Raw genomic sequence first — 27483 nt, 5'->3', positions numbered from 1 at the left:
GCCTTCCGCTTGCCTTGCTTCCCCTGGACTAGGGCCCAGCCCTCCATGGCATCATCTGGGGGCTGGTTAGCAGGGGTTGTGTCAGGGGGTAAAGGCGATGGCTCAGGAACTTGTGGGGGAATGGTGGGGCAGCATAAGGGAGGGAGGATTCTCCCTGGGGCAGGCTCTCTCCCATGCCTGGTGGTATCTCTGCCACACCCTCCTCCATAGGCCCCGCTAGATTGTCAGCAGTGAGGGCGGGGCTCTCTCACTCATCTGGGCGTTGTAGAGGAGGTGCCCCTTGGGCCTGAGCGGGAGTAGCGGTGGTCCGAAGAGGACAGGGGGCGGATTCGCGTACCGGGCAGCCAGGGGCGTCGGCAATGATGGGGCCGATGTCCTGCCGGGTCTCGGGGATCCCAGGTGCCCCTCCTTGCCGGGCTAAGGGGCAGTCCCTCCGGACATGCCCTGACGCCCGGCAGAGGTAGCACTGGGCTTCCCCTGTGGAAAAGTACACCCAGTAACGGGCCCCCTCGTGGGGGACTAGGAAGGACCCTTCGAGCACCCCTCTGTCACGTGCCGCCAACGACAATAAAAGTTGCACTTGCCGGCAGAAGGAAAAAATGTGATGGAGGGTGGGGTCCTTGCAGCCCAACAGGAGAGGGCTGATAACAGAAACAGGTTTCCCCAGGGTGGAAAGGGCGGGTAGCAGGGCAGCATTGGGGAGAAAAGGAGGGACAGAGGTCAGGACCCAGGAGGATGCCCAGGTCCTCTAGCGGCTCTAGGGGGACAAACACCCCCCCACCGCCAGGCCCCTCTCCATCACTTCCTGGGTGGCAGACTCCGATTCTAAGAAGAAAATGACCTTCCCGTACATTTTGGAGGCTGCCACAATGGCCGAGGGCCCCACCACCCTCGCCAACACCCGCACATATGTCTCCACATGGGGCGAGGCGGGAACCAGGAGGCATCGGACACCTTGCTTCCTTGTCATGGTGGGAAAGGGGCCCTGGCCGCTATTGTTGGTGGCGGAGGCGGTGGGTGGGCGAGATGATGAGGCGGCAGGCCAGGGGGGCTGCCGTCGCCTGGCCACACTTCCTGGGGGCTGAGGGAGGGACATCCACAGAGCTGGTGGAGGGGGCAGCGGGGGAGGATGCTGTGGTCGATGGCGGGGCTGCAGCAGTGGGGGTGCCCCCTGCCATGGAGGGCCCGGTGGTTTTAGCGGGGCCCTTCCCCTTCTTCTTGCCCTGGCGTTTCCCGCCGGCTGGAGGGGCTTCCCTAGAGTCTGGGGAGGCGATGGGCATGGCAGCGGTTGAGGTCACCGCGGTGCCCTCCATTGCCGATGCCCCAGCGGGGGTGGTGGCAGGTGATTAACAGGCATTGAGGTCAGGTAAAAAGGGACAAGCTGTGGAGTGGACAATTCGGGGGGGGGCACATGAACCACCGTACGCTTGTCCAGAGAGTCCTGTTTGGTTAGCTGGTACTTCTGGCCCACGCGGTGGAATCAGGGTGAGCAGCTGAGTCCAGAGGCAGATGTTGGACAGCCAGCAAAGAAGGTGTAGGAGGAAGTTGTGAAGATGGTAGCGTGGGGGTTGGTAGGACACAGATGGATCGGGGGGCAGCTCCGTGCCACACCCCCTGTGTCCCTACAAACACAGTCACAACACAGTCACGGCCTGCCCCCACACGACAGCACAGTTCGAAAGTTATTCAGTCTTAGGCCCCCTCCACAGCGATTTGTAGATTCCCCGGGGAATGTTCCTCTGGTGGACAGCTTTTTCTCTGTCTGTTCTGGGTTTTCTTTTTTGCATGCCAGAAATGCCTGGGCAAGTGATAAGAGTCCTCTCGACTGAAGACGGGTCTGCAGACAAACAGCAAGCGGCTGGGTCTGGGGGCTGGTCCTTCCACTCCCCCCCTCTGGGGAAGTGGGCCGGCAGGCATCCCCTCTCTCGGGGGGGTGGTTTCAGCTGGAGCGGCAGTAGCGTCCGAGGGCGGGCAGGGCGGGGCTAACAGCAGGCTGGCAGACAGCCAGCACTCTAGCAACAGCAGAGAAAGAAAAAAAAACAACAAAAAGAAAAGAAAGGGGGGAGAGCATCTGGCCCGGTTGGGGGGGAGCCGAAAGCAGGGGCAAAAAGCAAGGAAAGCCCAGGGCTTTTTTTTTTTTGTAAAAAGCAGAAAAAAAATTATTTGTGGAACACACTTACATGAATCACCAAAGAAGACAAAACAAAACTATGCAAGAAAACAAAAGCAAATGCAATGTATAGCACAGCAGCCTTCAGGGAAGAGAAGTGTTCAGGCTTGCCTGGGCCCAGAGCCGGGGGGCTTCCTCGACACTCATGGTCTTCCACCCGCTCAAGTTACCTAGTGCCACGCCCAGTGTCATCAACTATTCCTCTCCTGAGTGTGCCCAACAAGATGGGCAAGGCTGTGGGATGGGCAGTTTGGGGGGTGGCGTGCACTCACGTGTGAAAGGGCCCCTCCTAGGTGGTGGGTGATGATGGTATCCACAGCGGCAATGGCTGGGGCTGGGGTCTCTCGCTCTTCCCCTCAATCAAATGGTCAGACGGAGGGAACTGGATGGGGTCACTGAGCAGAGAACCTCGGACAGCGCCCACCACTCCTCGAAGGTGTCAAGGGAGTCGGTGGACTGTGCCCAGAAGAACTCCGCCCGGATACATGAGTGTACTGAGGATCAGAAAATGGCCCTACAGTCGCAGGAAGCTTCATTGGCCAACCTCCTCTCCCTGGTTTTATAGATGGCTGTTTTAGCTAGGGCTAGGAGGAGGTTAACCAGGAGATCCCGCGACTTTGTGGGGCCATGGATCGGGAGTGTGTAAATGAAAAGGTGAGGGGAAAAATGCAGCCAAAAGTGTAATAAAATATTCATGAGGAGCCGGAAAAGGGGCTGCAGCCTGGCACACTCTAAATATACATGTGCCAGGATTTCCTCACATTGCAAAAAGGGCAAGTATCTGGAATGGGGGTGAACCGCATCAAAAACACGCCCGTGCTCACAGATCCGTGAAGGAGCGGCCAACTAATGTTCCCGACGGGCCTCGGGACCAAGGTGCAAAACAGGCTGGCCCACCAGGGCTGCTCACCCTCCAAAGGTGGCAGGAGGTCCCGCCACTTTGTATCGGGGCGGGACACCAGGGTGAGGGCATGAAGGGTATGAAGCATTAGTGTGTATAGATGTTTCCTTGGCGCGGTTTGGAAGCTGACTGGCTGCAATTCATGCAGCTGGCTCGCAGTGAAAGCATGAGGGGTTTGTTGGGATCTACAGGGTAGGGGCCCAATTAAAAGGTCCGGCGGGCCTGGGGTAGAGGGTGAGCGGGGTGCGCCCTCGCGCAGGGCTCGGTTGAGATAAGCCCGAGCAGCAGGCGTCAAAGCAGCCTTCACCTCCTGAAGTACGCGCCGGGGGGTATGAGGTCTGGAGAGCCCCATGCGCCGAGCAAGCGTCAGGGGATCCAGCCAGTCTCCCCAGTCGTAGTCCAGGAGGTCTCCAACTCTCGTGACTTCCGCCAAGACCAAACTCTGGCGCACCGAGCGGGACTCCGCCACCTGCGCACGGAGCTGGGGGTTGTGAAGCAGGGGCTCCGTGAGGAGATTTGCTCCCACAGTGGCCGTCGCGGACCTGGTCACTGAAAACAGGTTCCAAGTCCGGAGGAGGTCCTGGTAGAAGATCGGCAGCCCGGAGAGGTCTCACAGAAAACCTCTCGGACAGAGAAGAAAGAGCTGCTGGTCGTATCGGAGCCCTTGGAAGCGGCGCAGGAAGACATGCGCCAGTATGCTCCACGTCGAACTACCTTCACTATAGAGGAGCTTCTGCAGGGCCTGGAGGCGGAAGACACGGACCTGAGTGTGCAGACACTTCAGGCCCTGCTCTCCTTCTTTCAGGGGTAGATGAAGAACCCCTACACGGGACCAGTACATTCTTGACCAAAAGAACTCTAGAATCGATGTCCGGAGGTTGGTCAGAAAACCCGGGGCCAGGACCAGGGTGCTGAGCCAGTACCAGAGCATGGACAGGACTAGTTGGTTAAGCACCAACGCTATCCCTCAGAGGGAGATACATCGGAGTAGCCTCGTCCATTTCCGGAGCCGCTCTATCATCCCGCCTTCTAAATTTTGCCAGTTCTCCCGTGGAAAAGGGTGCGTGGCAGAAAGGCAAACACCTAGGTAGAGCAGTGGACGCGCGTTCCACTGGATGGTCTGAAGCACTGGTGGGAGGGAGCTCACCTGCCGCCAGTCCCCTACCGCCAAGCCAGAGCTCTTGACCCAGTTGACTCGGGCGGAGGAGGCTGCCGAATAGATGGCCTGGCAAGCCTCCACCCACGCCAAGTAGCCCGGGCCCTGGACCACGAGGAGCACATCATCGGCGTAAGCCGACAGGACCAGCTGCAGCTCCAGCTCCCGCAGCACCAACCCTGTCAACCTCCTGTGGAGGAGACAGAACAAGGGCTCGATCACCAGAGCGTACAGCTGGCCCGAGAAGGGGCACCCCTGCCGTACTCCTCACCCGAAGCTGACTGATTCAGTCAGGGTCCAGTTGAGCCTAACCAGACACTCCGCGGAAGCGTACAGCACCTGGAGAAAACTCACAAACTAAGGTCTGAATCCAAAAGCCTGCAGAGTGCCCAGGAGGTACCCATGGTCCTCTCTATAGAACGCCTTCTCCTGATCAAGAGACAGGAGGGCGAACAACAGACCGTCTCTACTCCCGAGTTCCAAAAGGTCTCGGACTAGAAATAGGTTGTCAAAAATGCTGCGGCCAGGGACAGTGTAGGTCTGGTCTGGGTGGATCATGTCTGCCAGCACGGACCCTAGCCACAGCGAGATTGCTTTCACTACGATTTTGTAGTCCGTGCTAAGGAGCGAGACGGGACACCAATTTCATAAGTCGCAGAGGTCCCCCTTCTTCGACAACAAGGCAAGCACCGCTCGCCTGCACGAAAGAGGGAGGACTCTGTCCTGCAAAGACTCGGCCCAGACAGTGGCTAGGTCTGGGCCAAGGATGTCCCAATACACGCAGTAGAACTCCACGGTCAGCCCGTCCATGCCCAGAGATTTATTGGTGGGCGTGCGACGGAGGGCTTCCGAGAACTTGGCCAAGGTGAGAGGCAGCTCTAGTTGGAGTCACTGGCCCTCCCACACATCTCCACCGGATCCGTGAGGGGGGTGCCGTCTTCTGCTAGAGGGCAGGTGACGTGTTTCTTGCCCCCCCTCATTTTCTCCAGGGCGTAGAAGAAGTGGGAGCCGTGATCCATCTCCCGAAGGAGGCGGATGCAGAATCGAACAAAGGCACCTCGGGCCCGATGGTCCTCGAGGGCCCGGATCTCCTCCCGCATCTCCTGGCATGCTCCGCACAGGAACGGGTCCTCGGGGCTGGCTGCCAGATGCCTCTCCATCTGTAAGACCTTCAGTTCCAACTGCTCTATCGCTGCATTTCTCCGTCGGCTGGTGCACCGGGTGTAGTCACGGCAGAAGAGCTTGGTGCGCATCTTTCCTAGATCCCACCATCACCGCGCCAAGGGAAAGGCACGCCGCGGCTCTCGCAAGGTATCATAAATATAAAGGGAAGGGTAAACCCCTTTAAAATCCCTCCTGGTCAGACGAAAAATCCTCTCACCTGTAAAGGGTTAAGAAGCTAAAGGTAATCTTGCTGGCACCTGACCAAAATGACCAATGAGCAGACAAGATACTTTCAAAAGCTGGGAGGAGGGAGACAAACAAACGGTCTGTGTCTGTCTGTGTGATGCTTTTGCCGGAGACAGAACAGGAATGGAGTCTTAGAACTTAGTAAGTAATCTAGCTAGGTATGTGTTAGATTATGATTTCTTTAAATGGCTGAGAAAATAGCTGTGCTGAATAGAATGAATATTCCTGTCTGTGTGTCTTTTTTGTAACTTAAGGTTTTGCCTAGAGGGATTCTCTATGTTTTGAATCTAATTACCCTGTAAGGTATCTACCATCCTGATTTTACAGAGGTGATTCCTTTACTTCTATTAAAAGTCTTCTTCTAAGAAAACTGAATGCTTTTTCATTGTTCTCAGATCCAAGGGTTTGGGTCTGTGGTCACCTATGCAAATTGGTGAGGATTTTTACCAAACCTTCCCCAGGAAGTGGGGTGCAAGGGTTGGGAGGATTTTGGGGGGAAAGATGTGTCCAAACTACGTTTCCCAGTAAACCCAGATAAAATTTGGTGGTGGCAGTGGAAATCCAAGGGCAAAAGGTAAAATTAATTTGTACCTTGGGGAAGTTTTAACCTAAGCTGGTAAAAATACGCTTAGGAGGTTTTCATGAAGGTCCCCACATCTGTACCCTAGAGTTGAGAGTGGGGAAGGAACCTTGACGTGGTGGCAGAGCAGTGGGAGTAACCTGAAATCCTTTTGAGATCAATTTGAGATTTTTTGAACCAGAAAAACAGATTTTAAAAAGGAAATGTATTTTTTTTCCTTTGGGGCTGCTGGAAAGCAGGTTTCCAAGTAGTTGGGGGTTTTGCTTTGATTTGGGGCCAGAGCAGAGACAAAGGGAATTATCTTTTTCTGTAGGCTGACAATCACTATCAGAGAATAGGTATCCTATTCCAGCACAGCAAAATTTTACAAGCCAAGTTTTGTTTGTTTTATTTCTAAACCTCGGGTGTAAAGTAAGTTAAAAACAGAGAGGTTAGGATGACAGACTCCACGGCTCAACAAAAGCTGGAATTAGCCAGATTTGAGGCTGCTGAAAAACAAAAGGAACATGAAAGACAGATAGAACTCATGCGGATGGAGAAGGAGGTACAGGAGGCTGCCCACAGGAGGGAAATGGAGGCAAGGAAGCATGTGGAGGAGGAGAAGGAAAAAGAGAGGAAGCATGAACTGTAGATGGAGAAGGTAAAGGCTCAGAAGAATAGACCAACAAACCCTAGCAATCCTTCTCCATGTACCACTTCCCAGCCCAGAAAGTTCCCCACCTACAAGGCAGGCAATGATACTGAGGCCTTCTTAGAAAACTTCGAAAGGGCCTGCCTTGGGTACAGCATCTCTACCAACCAATACATGGTAGAGCTGAGGCCGCAGCTCAGAGGACCCTTAGCTGAGGTGGTGGCTGAAATGCCTAAAGGACACATGAACAAGTATGAACGAGAGTCAGAATGGGGCTAACACCCGAGCATTCTCGTCGGAGGTTCAGAGCCCTAAGGTGGAAACACGACATGCCTACCACATTGTGAAACATTGGAATGCCTGGATATCAGGAGCAAGTGTTGAATCTCCAGTAAATTTGCCCTTCCTAATGCAAATGGAACAATTCTTAGAGGGTGTTCCTGAGGAAATAGAAAGATACATCCTAGATGGGAAGCCCAAAACTGTAATCGAGGCAGCAGAGATTGGAGCCAGATGGGTAGAGGTGATAGAGAAGAAGAAAACTGGTCGCAGTTGGAGCAGAGACCAGAAGGGACAACCCCAAACCACACCCTATTACCGGGGGCCGTCCAAAGCCCACCTACCTCCCAAAGAACCCTCCAGACCCCTTATCGTCCCACCACCACGTTCTCCAGCAACCCACCTCGCCCCAGTGACCCGCCAGCTGGACGATGTTTTAAATGTAATGAGCTGGGGCATGTAAAGGCCAACTGCCCCAAGAACCCCAACAGATTACAGTTCATTGCACCGGAATCACACCAGAGGTCCGCAGGCCCAGATACCTCCCAGATACCCTTGGAGCGGAGGGAAACTGTGAGTGTGGGTGGGAAGAAGGTCACCACATGGAGGGACACCGGAGCACAAGTGTCAGCTATCCATGCTTCCTTAGTGGACCCCAATTTAATCAACCCAGAGATCCAAGTGACGATTCAACCCTTCAAGTCCAACTCTTTGATTTGCCTACACCCAAGTTGCCTGTCCAGTACCAGGGCTGGTCAGGAACATGGACTTTTGCAGTCTATGATGATTATCCCATCCCCATGCTGTTGGGGGAAGACTTGGCCAATCATGTGAAGTGGGCCAAGAGGGTGGGAATGGTCACCCGCAGCCAGGTTAAACAAGCCGTGAGGCCTAGCTCTGTTCCGGAAAGTTCTATCAGGACCCACTCAGAGGTGATGGACCCGGACCCCAGGCTAATGTCTGCAACAGCAGTAGTGGATCCAGTCCCAGAGACCCAGACGGAACCAGTCCCAGAACCGGAACCAGTGGAACAACCAGCACCAGACCCATTGCCAGCACTGAATCCAGTACTTGCAACCTCAACACCAGAAGGCCCCACCGAACCTGAACCGGCAGCAGCCCATAACCCTACACAAAAGGCTCAGCCGGAGCCTGAACCCCAACATAGTGTCCCAGGGGAGAGCAGTTCACAGTCAACGGAAACAGCCCCATCCCCTACATCGCTTCCAGAGGGACCAAGCATAGGTCCACAATCCAATGAGGAACTGATGTCTCCAGCATCAAGGGAACAGTTCCAGACTGAACAGGAAGCAGATGAAAGCCTCCAGAGAGCTTGGACGGTGGCACGGAACAACCCACCGCCTCTCAGCTCTTCTAATCGATCCAGGTTTGTTGTAGAAAGAGGACTTTTATACAAGGAAACTCTTTCTGGTGGACACTAGGAAGACTGACATCCTCAGAGACAGTTGGTAGTTCCAACTAAATATCGGGCCAAGCTCTTGAGCTTAGCCCATGATCATCCTAGTGGCCATGCTGGGGTGAACAGGACCAAAGACTGTTTGGGAGGGTCATTCCACTGGGAGGGAATGGGCAAGGATGTTTCTACCTATGTCCGATCTTGTGAAGTATGCCAAAGAGTGGGAAAACCCCAAGACCAGGTCAAAGCCCCTCTCCAGCCACTCCCCATCATTGAAGTTCCATTTCAGCCAGTAGCTGTGGAGATTCTGGGTCCTTTTCCAAAAAAGACACCCAGAGGAAAGCAGTACATACTGACTTTCATGGATTTTGCCACCCGATGGCCGGAAGCAGTAGCTCTAAGCAACACCAGGGCTAAAAGTGTGTGCCAGGCACTAGCAGACATTTTTGCCAGGGTAGGTTGGCCCTCCGACATCCTCACAGATGCAGGGACTAATTTCCTGGCAGGAACTATTGAAAACCTCTGGGAAGCTCATGGGGTAAATCACTTGGTTGCGACTCCTTACCACCATCAAACAAATGGCATGGTGGAGAAGTTTAATGGAACTTTGGGGGCCACGATACGTAAATTCGTAAAGGAACACTCCAATGATTGGAACCTAGTGTTGCAGCAGTTGCTTTTTGCCTACAGAGCTGTACCACATCCCAGTTTAGGGTTTTTCCCATTTGAACTTGTATATGGCCATGAGGTTAAGGAGCCATTACAGTTGGTGAAGCAGCAATGGGAGGGATTTTCACCTTCTCCAGGAACTAACATTCTGGACTTTGTAACCAACCTACAAAACACCCTTCGAACCTCTTTAGCCCTTGCTAAAGAAAACTTACAGGATGCTCAGAAAGAGCAAAAAGCCTGGTATGATAAACATGCCAGAGAGCAATCCTTCCAAGTAGGGGACCAGGTCATGGTCTTAAAGGCGCTCCAGGCCCATAAAATGGAAGCATCGTGGGAAGGGCCATTCATGGTCCAGGAGCTCCTGGGGGCTGTTAATTATCTCTTAGCATTCCCCACCTCCAACCGAAAGCCTAAGGTGTACCATATTAATTCTCTAAAGCCCTTTTATTCCAGAGAATTAAAGGTTTGTCAGTTTACAGCCCAGGGAGGAGACGACGCTGAGTGGCCTGAAGGTGTCTACTATGAAGGGAAAAGTGCTGGTGATGTGGGAGAGGTGAACCTCTCCATGACCCTTGGGCGAATGCAGCGACAGCACATCAAGGAGCTGTGCACTAGCTACGCGCCGACGTTCTCAGCCACCCCAGGACTGACTGATGGGCATACCACTCCATTGACACAGGTAATGCTCACCCAATTAAAGTCCGACCTTACCGGGTGTCTCCTCAAGCTAAAACTGCTATAGACCGGGAGATCCAGGATATGTTACAGATGGGTGTAATCCGCCCCTCTGGAAGTGCATGGGCATCTCCAGTGGTTCTAGTTCCCAAAACAGATGGGGAGATACGTTTTTGTGTGGACTACCGTAAGCTAAATGCTGGAACTCGCCCAGACAACTATCCAATGCCACGCACAGATGAACTATTAGAGAAACTGGGACGGGCCCAGTTCATCTCTACCTTGGACTTAACCAAGGGATACTGGCAGGTACCGCTAGATGAATCTGCCAAGGAAAGGTCAGCCTTCACCACACATCTCGGGCTGTATGAATTTAATGTCCTCCCTTTCGGGCTGTGAAATGCACCCGCCACCTTCCAAAGACTTGTCGATGATCTCCTCGCAGGATTAGGAGAATATGCAGTCGCCTACCTTGACGATGTGGCCATATTTTCGGATTCCTGGGCAGAACACCTGGAACATCTACAGAAAGTCCTTGAGCGCATAAGGGAGGCAGGACTAACTGTTAAGGCTAAGAAGTGTCAAATAGGCCTAAACAGAGTGACTTACCTTGGACAACAGGTGGGTCAAGGAACTATCAGCCCCCTCCAGGCCAAAGTGGATGCTATCCAAAAGTGGCCTGTCCCAAAGTCAAAGAAAAAGGTTCAATCCTTCTTAGGCTTGGCCGGTTATTACAGACGATTTGTACCGCAAAACAGCCAAATCGCCGCCCCACTGCCAGACCTAACCAAAAAGAAACAGCCAAATGCCGTTCAGTGGACCGAAGAGTGTCAGAAGGTCTTTAACCAGCTTAAAGCGACACTCATGTCTGACCCTGTACTAAGGGCCCCAGACTTTGACAAACCGTTCCTAGTAACCACAGATGCGTCCGAGCGTGGTGTGGGAGCAGTTTTAATGCAGAAAGGACCGGATCAAGAATTCCACCCTTGTAGTGTTTCTCAGCAAAAAACTGTCTGAAAGGGAAAGCAACTGGTCAGTCAGTGAAAAAGAATGTTACGTTATTGTCTATGCTCTGGAAAAGCTACGCCCATATGTTTGGGGACGGTGTTTCCACCTGCAAACCGAACATGCTGCGCTACGGTGGCTTCATACCGCCATGGGAAATAACAAAAAACTTATTCGGTGGAGTTTACCTTTCCAAAGTTTTGATTTCAACATCCAATATATCTCAGGAGCTTCTAACAAAGTGGTTGATGCACTCTCCTGTGAAAGTTTCCCAGAATCAACTGGCTAAAATCGTCCTTGAAATGTGGAAAATATTGTTAGTCTTTATGTACTTGGTAGTATATTTAGAGGTGCATGTGTCTTTTTAACTCTGTTTTTTCCTAGAGCTCCAGGAAGAAATTCCAGCCAGCGTTTCACCCTAGCTGAGATTTGGGGTGTGTGTCATAAATATAAAGGGAAGGGTAAAGCTCTTTAAAATCCCTCCTGGCCAGAGGAAAAATCCTCTCACCTGTAAAGGGTTAAGAAGCTAAAGGTAATCTTGCTGGCACCTGACCAAAATGACCAATGAGGAGACAAGATACTTTCAAAAGCTCTGAGGAGGGAGACAAACAAAGGGTCTGTGTCTGTCTGTGTGATGCTTTTTCCAGGGACAGAACAGGAATAGAGTCTTAGAACTTAGTAAGTAATCTAGCTAGGTATGTGTTAGATTATGATTTCTTTAAATGGCTGAGAAAATAGCTGTGCTGAATAGAATGAATATTCCTGTCTGTGTGTCTTTTTTGTAACTTAAGGTTTTGCCTAGAGGGATTCTCTATGTTTTGAATCTAATTATCCTGTAAGGTATCTACCATCCTGATTTTACGGAGGTGATTCGTTTACTTCTATTAAAAGTCTTCTTCTAAGAAAACTGAACGCTTTTTCATTGTTCTAAGATCCAAGGGTTTGGGTCTGTGGTCACCTATGCAAATTGGTGAGGATTTTTACCAAACCTTCCCCAGGAAGTGGGGTGCAAGGGTTGCGAGGATTTTGGGGGGGAAAGACGTCTCAAAACTCCTTTTTTTCAGGAACCCAGATAAAGTTTGGTGGTGGGAGTGGAAATCCAAGGGCAAAGGGTAAAATAATGTGTACCTTGGGGAAGTTTTAACCTAAGCTGGTAAAAGTAAGCTTAGGAGGTTTTCATGCAGGTCCCCACATCTGTACCCTAGAGTTCAGAGTGGGGAAGGAACCTTGACACCAGGCCAGCCAGAACTCCCAGAAAGACGTCACGAAGCCCTCATCCTCCACCAGGGTGTTGTTAAAATGCCAATAGGCCGGCCGTGGCCTCTCTGCACGGAGGGAGGCTGTGATGGTGGCTAGATGATGGTCAGAGAATGGGGCCAGACGAATGTTGGAGCTGTGGGCTCGTGAAGGATGCAAACGTGATAAATAAATACTGTCCAACCGGGAGTGGTGTGACCGATGGGCCTCCACCTGGACAAAGGTGAACGAGGAAGTGTCATCTGGGTGGTGGTCACGCCAGACATCCTCTAGAGAGTGATGTTTGACTATTTCTTGGAGAATGTTCGCAGCGGCCGGGCTCAGCTCGGCCCCCGAGTGGTCCTGCTCCTTGAGGGTGGTGTTATAGTCCCCTTCCAGGACTAGGCACTCTTGAGAATCTAGGGTGCTGAGGAAGGCGGATACCCGCTGATAGAATTGTGGCCTCTTCAGGCTCATTGTCGGGGCATAGATGTTAATGAGGTTGATCACGAGCCCCTCCATTCGGACTCTGAGATGCAGCAGGTGGCCCGGCATGGCCTTAGTGACCCCTAGCACTTTGGGCTGTAGGTCGGTGGAGAACAGGGTCGCCACTCCAGCCTGTTGAATCATGAAATGGCTAAAGTAGACCCTATCCCCCCACTCCAGCCGCCAGCTGTCCTCGGTGGTCGGATCCGAATGGGTCTCCTGCAGGAAAACCACAGAGTACCCCCCCTCCCGAAGGAAAGAGAGCACCTGGGACCTGCGGAGAGCCATCCTACTGCCCCGGGTGTTCAAAGGTACGATAATGAGAGGTGTCATGAGGAGGTCTGGGGGGCGGGGTTTCCTTGTTGGCAGGGGTGTTCGCGGCCCCCAGTGGGTCGCACATCAATCCGTGACTCGTCCTGTAAGTGAATAAATGATCACAGAAGCTGTGGACCCGCCCATAGGCCGCAGCACCTTGCCTTCCTGTCCCTCTACCCTCCCTTATGAGGGCCCTTGTGGCTTGGAGGATTTGGTCAAAGTCCCCCCATCGCTGGAGAGCTAGCTGTACCTTGTTGCGGGAGCCACGGGCGTCTTCTAAAAACTCCCGCAACGCTTTTCGCAGCTCATGGGGGGGTGGGGTTGCGATTTCTCGGTTATTCCCTGGCGGGGCCCTTGGTGCAGCCTCGTGGTCCACTGAGGCGGGCAGGCAGGGTGCGGACCACCGACGGGGCATCTGACAGGCTAAAGTTATTAGGTCCATCTCAAGCCTTGGGGTAAGAGGGGGTGGCGGAGGGAAAATTGCAGCTCCTAATGGGTCGCGGCAGGAGAATGCAAAGGCTGCTCCTTGGGGGGGATCCGCTAAAAAAGGGAAGGAAATAACCCCAGGGGCGGCAATAGCATTACAGGTTTCAGAGTAACAGCTGTGTTAGTCTGTATTCGCTAAAAGAAAAGGAGTACTTGTGGCACCTTAGAGACTAACCAATTTATTTGAGCATAAGCTTTCGTGAGCTACAGCTCACTTCATCGGATGCATACTGTGGAAAATACAGAAGATGTTTGTTTTTATACACTCAAATCATGAAAAAATGGGTGTTTATCACTACAAAAGGTTTTCTCTCCCCCCACCCCACTCTAAACACCCATTTTTTCATGATTTGTGTGTATAAAAACAAACATCTTCTGTATTTTCTACAGTATGCATCCGATGAAGTGAGCTGTAGCTCACAAAAGCTTATGCTCAAATAAATTGGTTAGTCTCTAAGGTGCCACAAGTACTCCTTTTCTAATAGCATTACAGGAGGAGGTGGATTGGGCAGGGACGGGGTAGGGACAGGGGCAGAGGCGAGGTTCTGGGCTTCGGGAGGCAAGCAGCTGAAAGGTGGGGTCTCCCGATCAGATTCGAGGGTTAAGGGGGTGGGGAGGGGGCTCCCAGTGATCCCAGGCGCAGGCTCTGTGGTGGATTTGGCAGTGACAGCATCAGGTGGTGGACTACCTTCTGTAGGGTCCCCGCCCGGGAAGGCGGTTGGGGAGGGAGCATGGGGAAAGGGGGACTGGAGTGAGGTTGCCCAGATCGAGGCCAGCAGGCAGAAGGTCATCCTCTCCCTGGGTGATCGAGGTCAGACCTAGGGCCTCAATCTCCTCATACATGGAGGAGAGGTCACCTTCTGCCGCCCTGGGGGTCTCCCCTCTGGCGCCCGCCTCAATGGTCGCCTCGGGGTTTGCGGAGGTTTTGGGTGATGTCCGGGCAGAAGGGGCTTCCTCAGGGGTCTCGGAGGGGAGGGTCTCCCGTGGAGGGGAGATCCTACCTTCCAGTGCTATCGTGTCTTCCCCACCCGACACCGGCAGATGGATCTCACTCGTGGGCAGAGCGGAAGGCTCAGTGTCAGTGCCCTCCTTCCTGGTTTTCCGCAGGGCCTCCGCATCAGAGGGATAAAGCGGAGCTCGAGACTTCCACTTGCCTTGCTTCCCCTGGACTAGGGTCCAGCCCTCCATAGCATCATCTGGCGGCTGGTTAGCAGGGGTCGTGTCGGAGGGGCAGAGGCGGTGGCTCAGGGGCTCGGGGGTGTAACGGTGAGGCAGCATGAGGGAGGGAGGGTTCCCCTTGGGGCGGGCCCTCTCCCATGCCCGGTAGTGTCTTTGCTGCACCATCCTCCATAGGCTCTGCCAGATTGTTAGAAGCGAGGGCGGGGCTCCCTCGCTCGTCTAGGTGTTGTAGGGGAGGTGTTCCTTGGGCCCGGGCGGGAGTAGCAGTGGATCGAGCAGGAGGAGAGGTGGTTTCAGGTGCCGGGCGGCCAGGGGCATCGACAACGATGGAGCCGATGTCCTGCCGGGTCTCGGGGGTCTCGGGTGCCCCTCCCCACCGGGCCAAGGGGCTCTTGGTTGGGTCTGAGGGCTTCAGAGGGTGGGAGGGGGACCAGGGCTGGGCCAGGGGGTTGGGGCATGGGAGGGGGTCAGGGGTGCAGGCTCTGAGCCACTCTTACCTAAAGCAGCTCCCAGAAACAGTGACATGTCCTTCCTCTGGCTCCTGTGCATAGGAGCAGCCAGGGAGCACTGGCCCCGCAGCTCCCGTTGGCCACAGTTCCCAGCCAATGTTGAGCTGCGGGGGTGGTGCTTGTGGCGGGGGCAGTGTGCAGAGCCCCCTAGCTGCCCCTACGCATAGGAGCCAGAAAGGGGGAATCCAGATAGGTAGGAAGAAGCCCAGGGAAACTGCAGCATGGAGTAGGACCATACAGCCCTTGGATGCTTGTTAGAGGGTTGCATGGCTGGAAGCCAGTGTAGAGGCAGGCCCGGGTTCCCTATCAGCCACTGGGAAGTGGCCCAGGGTGCTGGGGATGCCAGCTGGACAGCTCGTCCACAAGGACTTTGAATGCCCTGGAAGGGGAGAACCTTTGTGGCCCAGCCCTCTAGCCAGGTCACTAAAAGGAAGCTGCAGCTCTAAGAGTGAGAGGGGCCATAGGGTGAAAGAGATGATGGGTAGAGACACCATCAGAGAAGGGTGGTGCCTGGCAAGAGCTAATCCCCAGAGCTGCCAGGAGGAGGCACCACGTGCAGTGAGTTTACCCTGTGAAAATATCCAAAGATGGCGTTGGTCCTTTTGGCCACAGCATGGCACTCGGATTTCATGCTGAGTTGTTTGTCCGCTATGACGCCGAAATCCTCTTCTGAGTCACAGAAATATGACCTTGCATTTTATTAAAGCTCAGTGTTTGAATGGACCCAGCTTACCAAGTGATCCAAGTGATCATGGAGCAGGTCCTCAAGGAATCAATTCTGAAGCACTTAGAGGAGAGGAAAGTGCGGTGGTTCAATGACAAGACAGAACACAGCTTTTAGCAAGCAAGCGGCTGGTCTGCTAACAGGCTTCTGCCTGTCAGCTTTCCACCTTCCCCTTTATTCTTTCTCTTCCCCCGCGCATTACATTCTCCAACAGATAAAAGGAATACACTGGCTTTGTTTAACTTTCTTATTTACCAATTTCTATCTACCACATTCCTTGCTCTCGGGCCTTGAGCCCAGTCCGGGGAGGCTTCCCACGGTTCATATCATCTGGGCGAGATTCCAAGGTTCATGCCCTTGAAAGGAGCTGTGTGTGCACAGCACCTGCACAACACTCCGGGTGTGCCCTGAATGTTGCCAAGCGCATGAACCTTGTATGAATCCTACAGGAAAGTGATCAGGAACAGTCAGCATGGATTCACCAAGGGCAAGTCATGTCTGACTAATCTAATTGCCTTCTATGACGAGATAACTGGCTCTGTGGATGAGGGGAAAGCAGTGGACGTGTTGTTTCTTGACTTTAGCAAAGCTTTTGACACAGTGTCCCACAGTATTCTTGCCAGCAAGTTAAAGAAGCATGGGCTGGATGAATAGACAATAAGGTGGATAGAAAGCTGGCTAGATTATCGGGCTCAACGGATAGTGATCAATGGCACCATGTCTAGTTGGCAGCCGGTATCAAGTGGAGTGCCCCAAGGGTCGGTCCTGGGGCCGGTTTTGTTCAATATCTTCATAAATGATCTGGAGGATTGTGTGGATTGCACCCTCAGCAAGTTTGCAGATGACACTAAACTGGGAGGAGAGGTAGATACGCTGGAGGGTAGGGATAAGATACAGAGCGACCTAGACAAATTGGAGGATTGGGCCAAAAGAAATCTGATGAGGTTCAACAAAGACAAGTGCAGAGTGCTGCACTTAGGACGGGAGAATCCAATGCACCGCTACAGGCTGGGGACCGAATGGCTTGTCAGCAGTTCTGCAGAAAAGGACCTAGGGGTTACAGTAGATGAGAAGTTGGATATGAGTCAACAGTGTGCCCTTGTTGCCAAGGAGGCCAATGGCATTTTGGGATTTATAAGTAGGGGCATTGCCAGCAGATCGAGGGACGTGATCGTTCCCCTCTATTGGACATTGGTGAGGCCTCATCTGGAGTACTGTGTCCAGTTTTGGGCCCCACACTACAAGAAGGATGTGGAAAAATTGGAAAGAGTCCAGCGGAGGGCAACAAAAATTATTAGGGGACTGGAACACATGATTTACGAGGAGAGCCTGAGGGAACTGGGGATGTTTAGTCTTCAGAAGAGAAGAATGAGGGGGGATTTGATAGCTACTTTCAACTACCTGAAAGGGGGTTCCAAAGAGGATGGCTCTAGACTGTTCTCAGTGGTAGCAGATGATAGAACAAGGAGTAATGGTCTCAAGTTGCAGTGGGGGAGGTTTAGGTCGGATATTAGGAAAAACTTTTTCACTATGAGAGTGGTGAAACATTGGAATGCGTTACCTAGGGAGGTGGTGGAATCTCCTTCCCTAGAAGTTTTTAAGGTCAGGCTTGACAAAGCCCTGGCTGGGATGATTTAGTCGGGAATCGGTCCTGCTTTGAGCAGGGGGTTGGACTAGATGACCTCCTGAGGTCCCTTCCAACCCTGATATTCTATGTTTCTATGATCCAGATCACAATATCTCCATAACATCCCCCACTTATACAAGGGGATCGCCTACTCAGTCACCTTCACCTGCTGCTGTCCCTGTTCTCTTTCCTTTTCTCCAGGATCTGCATGTGTCATTTTGAGGGGAGTTCTCCTTCTCTCTTTGCCCTGGAACAGGGTAGCACAGCCCCTGAGATTTCCCTCCTCAGTCTCCACGGGTCAGTGACATGTCTCAGTCATGTCTTTTTAATTTTTCTCTTTTCGAAAGTAAATTGCTGTATTTCTGTGTCTTCATATGACCCCTGACCCTGTTGAGAGAAGGAGTTTCCAATCATCTGCATTCATCATTTCTATTTCCATTCTATCCTTCCACAGATGAAGTGACCAAATTGCACACAGGATTGGTGGTGAAGGAAAGAAAGATATTTCTGTGAAATAGTGATGTACTCTGTGGGTATTCTGGTATTGATTTCATTGAGGGTTCATCCAGAGAGCACTTCTGGCTTCTCCACTAGTCACTACTCAGCTCAGTATGGACTTTAAACTGTATTAGTAGATTGTCATGGAAATAAATATTCCACTGTGTGAAAACGATCGGTTTTACTGGGGTTTCTAGGAACAACTCAGTGACTTGTAACTTGTTTTAGCCTTATTGCTTCAGTGGAAACCCAGATTCTTATTAACCCTCCTCTTGTCATTATTTTCTTTTCAATTTTTTTTTGTCCTAGCAGAAATATTCATCCTCTGTATTTATCGCTAATGAGGAATTCTTTTTACCGTTTCCTTAAGTTCAGGTGTGAATTACCCAGAGAGAATTTCCCATTTATCTCCTTGGATTCAGGGAAAGTTTCAGATCTGAATTAGGTTTAGTAACAACCATGTTGCTCATCTCAGAATGTTCTCTTGCCGGTGTCTCACTTTTACCACATGCCTGATAGAACATTCAGTGTAAACTCACCTCCCATCAAACAGCTGGCCATACCCAGAGGTGGCCCAACCTTGTCTCCTGGTTTGTTGTATCTCAGCCTCTCCCTGTGATGAACCCTGGAAACTGCACAATTCATCTGGCAAGAAACACTTTCACAACAGGGAAGACTTTCAGAAAGGATTTAATATGCAAAAAGGCACAAATTCAAGATGAAGAAATTACAGGCATAAAAAAGCAGGAAACTTCCACCCCTTTAAACAATGGGAAATTATACAAAGAAAGTTTATGAATCTTTTCCCTCTCACACTTGTAGTTCTTGCAACTTCACACAAATCTTATAAAAACACCTGCTTTGTCTATCAAACTGGAAGGGACTGTCTCTGGACCATCAGAACAGAGGGAGCATTTCTAAGAGAAAGAGGTGAAGCGTTTACATCAGCGCAAGGTTATTTTGTCCAATCACATTGTTCTGATATTGATCCCCCAGAGTCACAATGTCCCACATCATCATAACCTGTGTCTTCCAGAGGCAGGAACAGGGTTTCCTTCTCCATCCCAGATACACCTTCACTCCTTCGTGAGTGCAGACTCCCACCTGAAAATACCAAGGGAGGCACATACAGTCAGTGGATCCACTCTATGGTGATGGGCAGCAGCAGAGCAAGACGGCGTTTACAGCAGTGGTTCTCAAACTTATTTGATCACCCCCCTTCTTTGTGTCCATTGCAGTTGATGCCTCCCACCCCCACCACACAAGTACATCTACCGATTTACAAAAATCAACGTGCAACTCTCACTAAATATGAAAAGCAGTCGGGCATTGAATCACAAAGAGCCATGTAAGTACATAGCTCCCTGGCTGCCAAGCTCTGAAGGCAGGACTACCGCCAGCAGCAGCGGAGAAGTAAGAGTGGCAACACCATACTCGGACATCCTTACTTCTGCGCTGCTGCTGGTGGCAGCGCTGCCTTCGAAGCTGGGTGCCCGGAAAAGAGCCGCTGCTCTCTGCTCTGGCTTCTCATGCTGCCCCAGAATATATTCTATGCTCCACGGATTAAGAACCTTTGCTCTATGGTGTGGGCTAGGAATTGTTCCCCCTTCAGTCTTCTGGCTTGGTCTAGAACAAGTTCTAATCCATCATCTCGATACACAGTCTAGAAATTAAAACCTTTGGTTTCCAGAACAGCTAACACTGCCCAGTGCCAGCTATAGCTACCTGTACATTGGTGAAAAAAATCCCAAGCACTTACCAGCCAGGAGCACTTAAGGACATCAGAACTTTCACTCTTCCCTAACAATGAAGATAAGCATCAAGTACTAAGCAATGCACATTTCATCACCACTGCACCTCCTCTGCTCGTGGCACAACAGGGAGGGGAGTGGAAACTTAGGCCAAGGATAATGGGCTAAGCCCGACTTTTACAGGAAGTGTCATGGGCTCTTTAGCATTTGTGCAGCAGTAACATGACTTTGGTTTATAAGATTCTGCCCAAAAGATACACGTTCAGTAAATAGGTAGGAATCCAGTACATCAAGAGTAGGGCAGCCACACAAGCATTTGAACCTAGAGCTTGAGGGAATCCGAGCTATCTTGCTGGTTTGACCACGAAGTGCCACCCAGCACAGATCCTACTTTTCCTCTCTCTATTTCAGGCACTGAAGCCTCTTCCTTGAGGGAATGGAAAGATGAGAGAAGGAGAGTTTTTCTCACAGGCATTGGGTTGGCCAGGGCTGTTCCCTTGCTGTGTACCCCACATTTCCAGCTACCCCACTGTACAGAGACACTCTGAAGTGCAAACAGTTCTCCACTCACCTGTCTGTGCATCCCTGTCCCTGTCACTCGGCCCAGTGCCTTTTTCGTCATTCTGCCCCAAGCCAGGGTCACCTTCAGGGACAGACACTTCTCTGGCATCATCGTAAACAGCCCCTGGGACACCTCCAGGCAGGGCAGGGGCATCTGACGTGAAGATATGAAGTAATTAAGAGAATATTCACAGTGAAGACAGAAAAAAACTACAAGCTGCAGATGCACCAGCCTCACTGGTCCCTGGGGATCTCTCAGCACTTAACTTCCACCTTCAGGGCATTAAGAGAAGCCCTCCTCTGAAACCCTCAGACTGGGGGATTTCACATGTCACATTGATTTGATATATTTCAATCGCTAATTGAGAGGATCCTAGAGCTCCCAGATTACAAACGTGGGGCGGGGGGAGGTCTAGAAAGGGGGGACTGGGATCTAGTCCAGAGGGATTGCTCCACAAGGCATTTGATTACAATAATGACAAACAGAAATGACTTGGAATTGCCCAGAGCTTGTCCCCGGCTTCCTAAACTTGACATTACTTTAAAAATGACTTTTCAGTGCATTCTCCTGATAAAGTTTACCCCATAAACTGCCATCAGTCTCCAAGGCACTGACACCACTTGGAGCTGAGCCAGCTAATAAGGTCGGGACATGGGTCCTTGGGTGTAAAATCTCTATGTCCCCCCAGCACAGCTTGTCTGACACAGATGTATATAAGCTGGGGCAGTGACCTGAGCCAAGTATAGTGTGGGCAGCTCCTGAGCAAACTGCTCCTTCAGTCCCTGCAATGGGCCTTTATTATGCATGAGGACATCACATGCTTCCCTACCCCTGGGCCTCCACACAGCTCTTGTCATGCACCTGGTCAGTGCCCCCAGCATTACGCCAATAGACAATACTGGTGGGTGAACTTCCTGGTTTTCTTAACAAACCACTATTGTCCCTTCTGGGAAATACAGTTAGTTTTTCGTCAGGGTGACTTTGCTTCCAGGAGGCGGATTCACTGCTCACCTCGGCCTTCTGGAGCCTGGGGGACGTCGTTCAAGGGAGACTCCTCCACGTTATCGTAATCCAGCTGAGACCCCCCTGGGGAAACTCCCTCTGGAACAGCAAACACCACACTCAGCTCATGGCAGCAGCAGCGTCTCTTCAGTGCAGGTGGCCCTTCTAACTAGAGCTGTGTATCATGGCACGTGAGAGGGGAAGTCTCAGGGGCACATGGTGAGAGGGGCACAAGTCAGAGAACTACAGTAAAACAGGAGTCCGAGAAATAACTAGGGGCCAATCCTGTCCCTGCAGAATCCAACAGCAGCTCTTTCACATGTTTCAGTGGGAGCAGGATCTGGGCCTATGCTGAGATAAGGGGTTGGAACACGGGACTGCCAGGCCAGAGCTGGCCTGTGTGAATCCAGCTGATCTCTGCAGACAGGTTTGAATTTTCTTGTTACACTGGGGAGGGGGAACCTCCCCTCTGCAGGAATTAAAGCTCCCGCTGGAGGGTTGATGGCCTGATCCTTTGTGAGCTCCTGCTCGCCACTAGCCTCTCAGGCAGCCCAGGGCTCAGCTTGGCAGCGCTCCAGCTTCTCAGCAGAACTGGCTCATCTGCTCAGTGTCTCATCCCCCAGCCACAGGCTAAACTCCCACAGGGCCAAATTCATGGACTCCCTTGAGAGTAGTTGGGGTAGAAATGCTGCCCCGTTTATGATTAGAGATGGGGCCAGGCCAGAAAGTTCAGGTCCAGGATTTTGCTTCAGCCTGTTACAGCAACAGGTGCCAGCCCCAAAACTGAGATCCAGAGCTGGGGTCAGAATCTGCAAATCCCTTCACCCCCCAAAGTTCTGGTGGGTTCGGATCAGTGAGTTGGGCTGAGCCCATCTGTAATTATAACATAGGACAATCTTCCTCTCTCTCTCGGGGACAAGAGATGAGCCCTGCTGGGCACTGATGCCTTCCACCCAAAGAGACTGACCCGTCTCCTCCAGCTCCTCACCTGGGGAGGTCACTGGGAGCCACTCTGAGGGGTGTGTGCTCAGGAGAAGGTCACATGTTCCCATCCTGAGATTCTGACAGAAATCCTGTTCAATGGGATGAGACCCAACTGTGTAAAATGGGAACCGTGGGGGGGGGGGGGGTGGAAATGGCTGCGATTGCAGAAAGTGTGATAGAAATTAATTTCTCTGCCCAGATGTGGGTCTCTCGGCCCCTCCCCCGTTACCTTGTTCTTATCCAGGATCGTTTTCCCCCTCACTGTCCCAGGTGTAATACTGCAGCTTCATCACTGAGTCATCTGAATAGGAGACTGGAGAGACGAGAACCAGAAATTCATCACAGTGAGAACAGCAGAACTGCACGACTGGGAACACATTTGGGGCCTGGAGCAGGATTTCCAGTCTCAATCTATATCTTCTTCTACAGGACATGGTGACTCACAGCAACTCTGAGCAGTGAGAGGCTGACACAGACTCCGCAAGAGAAATCTCCATGTTATTGTGGTAAATGTGACTGAGGGGATGATACAATCCGACCTGAAAGATGCTGTGGTGAGTGAAAGGCCCGTCTCTGGCTGCTGGTCCAGGGAAGTTCCACAATTGTCCTGGCCTCCTCAGCCACAGAGGGGACTCCTCCTTCTTATGGGTAAATACCCACCTCCCCCATGAATCAGTCGATCAGCTCTCCGTGGTGTTTCCAGATTAAACCAAGAAAGGCCCAGAGCAGAGTCTGTGATTCGTAAATTTGTTAGTCTCTACAGTGCCACAAGTACCCCTTTTCTTTTTGTGATTCACTGTAACCATCTTGGCAGTGATGCTGGAAGATGCCCTGAGCATTTTCCCAGACCCCACCACAGCACAGCCCTTGGGCAGGGTGTTCCCATCAGACATTGAGACAAAATGGCACAAAGGATAAAAGGGCCGGTACTCAAACTCATGAGGCTCTCCTGAGCTGATCTCTCTGCTCCGGGGGCAGGAGGGAGCCGACCCAACAGACCAGTGGCTGCGGTGGGAGGGGGGCACAGATCATCCCCTTCTCCAAAGAAGTTTTCAAATGATAGTTTAGCCTGCCCCAGACAGTCGCTTTCCTGACCCCGCACTGGTTACACGCCAAGGCTGCATGATGGGCAGATGGGAAATTAACTGTCCCTAGAATTGGGACACTCAGTGTATGATGGGAAGGAAACCCATCTCCCTCAGTCTACATGAGTAACTGCTGGTCTCACCACAGACCCAGCTCCCACAGCTAGAGCTTGGCAAAAACAACCAGATGGTTTGGTTTTCTGACCGTTGGGGGAAAAAAGCAAAACATAAGATTGTTTTGAGTTGAGCCAAAAATGACTTTTTTGAGCAATTTTTGGGAAATGCAAAAGTAAAAAAAAGTTTAATGTTGAATGAAACCATTTGACGTTCTTTTGGACATTCGTTAATTTTTGTTTATTTGTTTTTTTTCCCAATAATATTAAAGGAAATTTCTAATGGAAAAGTAATATCCAATTGAAGAAAACAAAATGTTTTCTTTAGAAAGCGTTGAAATGAAATTAATCGTTCTGTGTGTATTTGGAACAATTGGGTGAAATTGACAGGAATTTGTGAAATGTTTCGCTGTCTCTGAATCTGCATTTTTCACCAAAACATTTCGCAATGGAGACTTGTGCCCAGCTCCAATGACAAGCTCACAGGGCTGAAGCTGCAGTGATTTAACTCTGGGTCAGGGCCTCCGATGGACAGGGCATTAGATAGCTGCTCCCTGTTAAGAGTGAGACCCACAGACCTGAGCGACTGAACATCTCCTGCTTTTTTCTCATCAGGTTATAATCAATCTCCTCGTACACGGTCTCAGAGAAGGGATCCAAGGGTCTTCTGGAGCCTGAAAACAAAGGGCAGGGTTTGCACAGGGTCATTGAAACCAGAGATGGGAAACACTATGGGATCATCCAGCCCCTCCCCATGGGCCCAGTGCGAGCCTGAACCCTACCGCACATTCCCAGTGCTGGAATTTAAATGAGCCAGGTGACCGGGTTTCTTTCCACAACAGCCCTTTGGTGATGGTTCCAGGGCTGATTCGCTGTCAGGAAGCTTCCTCACAGTCATCTTAAAGTTTTTTAATCTCATCTCATTATTTCTGGCTATTTCCCTTTGGAGCAGCTTAAATAATTCTTCCCCCACACAGGTGTTTATCTGCAAAATGGTGAGAACATCTTTTTTTTCATCGAGTTTAAGGCCAGAAGGGACCATTAGAACATCTAGTCTGACCTCCTGTATAATACAGGCCACTGCAGTTCACCAAGATACCCGGAGGTTTGAGCCCAAAGATGCACTTAGAGTAAAGCATTTCAGTCCTCAGGAGAATAAACTCTTGTGTGCCACAGGCAGAAAGCAGGAGCGAGTAAGGTGCCACCAATGCCCAAGGGCCCCGCAGTGGCAGGGAACTGGTTACTTGAGAGGTGCCTTGATAATCCTGGCAGGCGATCCATGCTCCATGGTTCAGAGGAAGAGGAAAATCCCCCAAGGTCCCTTTTTTCCAATCTGACTTGGGGGGAAATTCCTTCCTGACCCCAAATCTGACAATTGGTTTGACCCTGAACATGTGGAAAAGACACACCAGCCAGATATCTTCGAAAGAGGTTTCTCTGTATCACCTCAGAGGACTGGTCCAGCCCATCCAGTGTCACAGCTCCCTCTGTAGCTAAAGTCTGATGCTTCAGAGGAGGGCAAGAAACAAAACGAAGCAAAACAAAACACAAAGATGGGGGCTTCCCAGAATTCCTTCCTGACCCCTGCAGGTGACTGGCTGAAACCCTGAAGATGAGATCTGATTATAGTCATTATCTTACTGCAAAGTTGTGACTGTTACATGTATGTTGATGGCAATCCCGTCCTCTATCTTCTTGCCAAGGAGCTGGTCGCTAATGTTTGTATAATGTGTGTTATAGAGGTAAAATCCCCTAGAAGTGCCAGCTTTGAGTACAAAACTGTAAAATGCTCCTTTCCCACACTTCTCCTTTCTAAGATTGTCTTTTCTACTGTATCACTCTCTTCACAACTATTTACCACAGCTCTTTTTTTATACACCTTTTTTTCTTGACAATATTTCCAATTTGTCTAGGTCCCTTTTCCATGATGTCTCTCCTCATGATATTCAGATCCCCTCCCTGTGGCAGATACTGCAGCTCCAGGCGGCATCTTTGGGAATCACTTTATTAAAGCTATGAATGGTTTATGTTCTACTGCAAGTGGGAGGGTTACCACAGCTCCTCCAGGAAGAAAAAACACTGAGTGTGTGGGGGGGGTGGATGGGTGGGTGGGTGATTAAGATGAATCACTGAGATTGTAAACAACTCCAGAAAGGTAACAACCTTCAGGGTGGTTTATACAGACTGGTTCAAACTGGGTTACCAGAGACCAAGAGACAAAGGAGGACTTCTGATATGAAAGGCTGAGTTTAAAAAGACTCAGGGCCTTCATTTTGATTCTGCAAATGGGCAGGACCTTCTGTTCATAGGGATCCCAACACTGAATCGTTGGAGGGACGTTGGTCTACCAGGCTGCCCATGAGGAAGATGGGTGAATTCTGGTATGTTCAGCAAGTATGGAGGAATTTTTATTGTTTTAATATGTTTTCTCTGTCATACTTTTATCCTCGGAATAAGGTGTAATCTGCTGAGAGAGAGCTGGGTGCTAACTTGTAACTGCTGACAATGCCCTGCTCATAGCCCTTGGGGAGAAAGCACAGCATGGGGGCTGGCCTGTAGGCAGACTGGTTTGCTGGGGGTATCACAGTGGAAGGCAGGGGGCTGTACAGTCTTAAAAGCCCCTGGCCGCAAGGAGATGGGACAGGGGGTTCCCACCCAGAGACAGGTGACAGCAGGAGGCCTGAGTAGGCACTCCTGGAGTGGATCACCGGAGGGTGGGTGCATGTGGGGATACAGATGCCGTTTCTCTGAAACTGTAAAGGTCCCTAGCCAGTATCATCTCCAGATTTCACGGCTGGGCTGTTCCACTGCCAGACAGTTAATGAAATATTCAACGAGAGAGGAGTTAACAGGCACCCTTGGCCACCCCACCCAACCTGGTATCGCCCCTCACCCTGACACCCTGCAGCCCCCCTGATATTGCAGAAGCATTTCACTCAGTGACACCAATCAGGACCCACCTCTGCGCTGTGCCCTGGCACTTCGCACCTGCGCCCCCAGGATGATTAAGACCAGGCAGAGCAGGGCCCCCAGGATAATGCTGATGACCACGGGCACCGTGACTCTCCCACTGTCGGTCGGAGGGCGGCGCGGGGGAGCTGGATGGAAATGAACATGTGACAGGGAGAGATTAGCCTCTGAGAGTCGTGGGAGCCCACGAACCTGTAGCAAGGGGGAGGTGACTTGTTTGTTCCTGGGGGGGATCCTCACCTCTGAGAGTCCCTGGTTGTCTCCAGCTGTCACCTCCACAAACTCCCTCACAGCAGCACAGGACCTGTTTGTTAGTGATTTCGGGCCCAAGTCCCTTGTGCTCTGTGCAGCAATGAGGACTCTCATAACAAAGCAGCACAGTGGGGCCTATGATGGATGCAGGGGCTATGTGGGCTGATTCCTGAGCCAGTCTGACCCCACAAAGGTTCCACCCCTCAATATCCAGGACGCTCCAGCACACAGGAGATGGGAGGGCCTGGTCTGGGACCAAAGGGGATGGGTGGGTTAAACGATCCTTCTCCCTGAATATTACAGCATGTCGCAGAAACATCTCCTGTCACTCACCTGAGCAATTCACGGCAGCATCTTCCTTATGACCACAGTTGCTCTCACCCAGGGCTTGGCAGGACAGTCCCAGAGAGATGACTCTGTCCCTCTGCAATTCAACGTCTCCACCCAGATGGGACCAATCCCCTGGCCGAATGCAGCCTCGCCTGGGGCAGTTACAGCAGATCCACAGCCCAGTAGTTTACATACAACGTTAGCATCCGCCATGTCCCAGGAGTCATCACAAACTGTTCCCCAGAAGCCACGGTACCAAACCTCCACTCTCCCCGAGCATCTGTCCTCTCCTCCCACGACACGTAATTTGTCCTGGTCTAGAAATGCAGAAACCTCACATGTTACTGGGACAACTTAGGGACCACGAGGGAGACAGTGAGAAGCAGAGATACCTGTGCAGCTGGGAGAGTTCGGGCATTCAGCAAACAGGGTCTGAGTTGGTTTTTTGTTTTTTCCCTATGGAGAGAAAAAGCTGAGG

The 27483-nt window shown here is 51.4% G+C and overlaps 1 protein-coding gene and 1 pseudogene across 1 annotated transcript in view; both read right to left on the bottom strand.

The window, feature by feature from the left end:
• Positions 1 to 12687, bottom strand: part of LOC144269396 (scavenger receptor cysteine-rich type 1 protein M130-like) — an 87228-nt gene extending 74541 nt beyond the window's left edge. Inside the window, exon 1 of the mRNA XM_077825077.1 lies at positions 12577 to 12687. Within this exon, the coding sequence (XP_077681203.1) occupies positions 12577 to 12687 (111 nt within the window). The remainder of the gene's footprint in view (positions 1 to 12576) is intronic.
• Positions 12688 to 18911: 6224 nt separating this feature from the next.
• LOC144268809 (antigen WC1.1-like) overlaps positions 18912 to 27483 on the bottom strand; it is a 36047-nt pseudogene continuing 27475 nt past the window's right edge.

This window comes from Eretmochelys imbricata, chromosome 1, assembly GCF_965152235.1.
Source record: "Eretmochelys imbricata isolate rEreImb1 chromosome 1, rEreImb1.hap1, whole genome shotgun sequence".
Classification (NCBI taxonomy): domain Eukaryota; kingdom Metazoa; phylum Chordata; order Testudines; family Cheloniidae; genus Eretmochelys; species Eretmochelys imbricata.
This window is presented reverse-complemented; position numbering and strand designations above follow the sequence as displayed.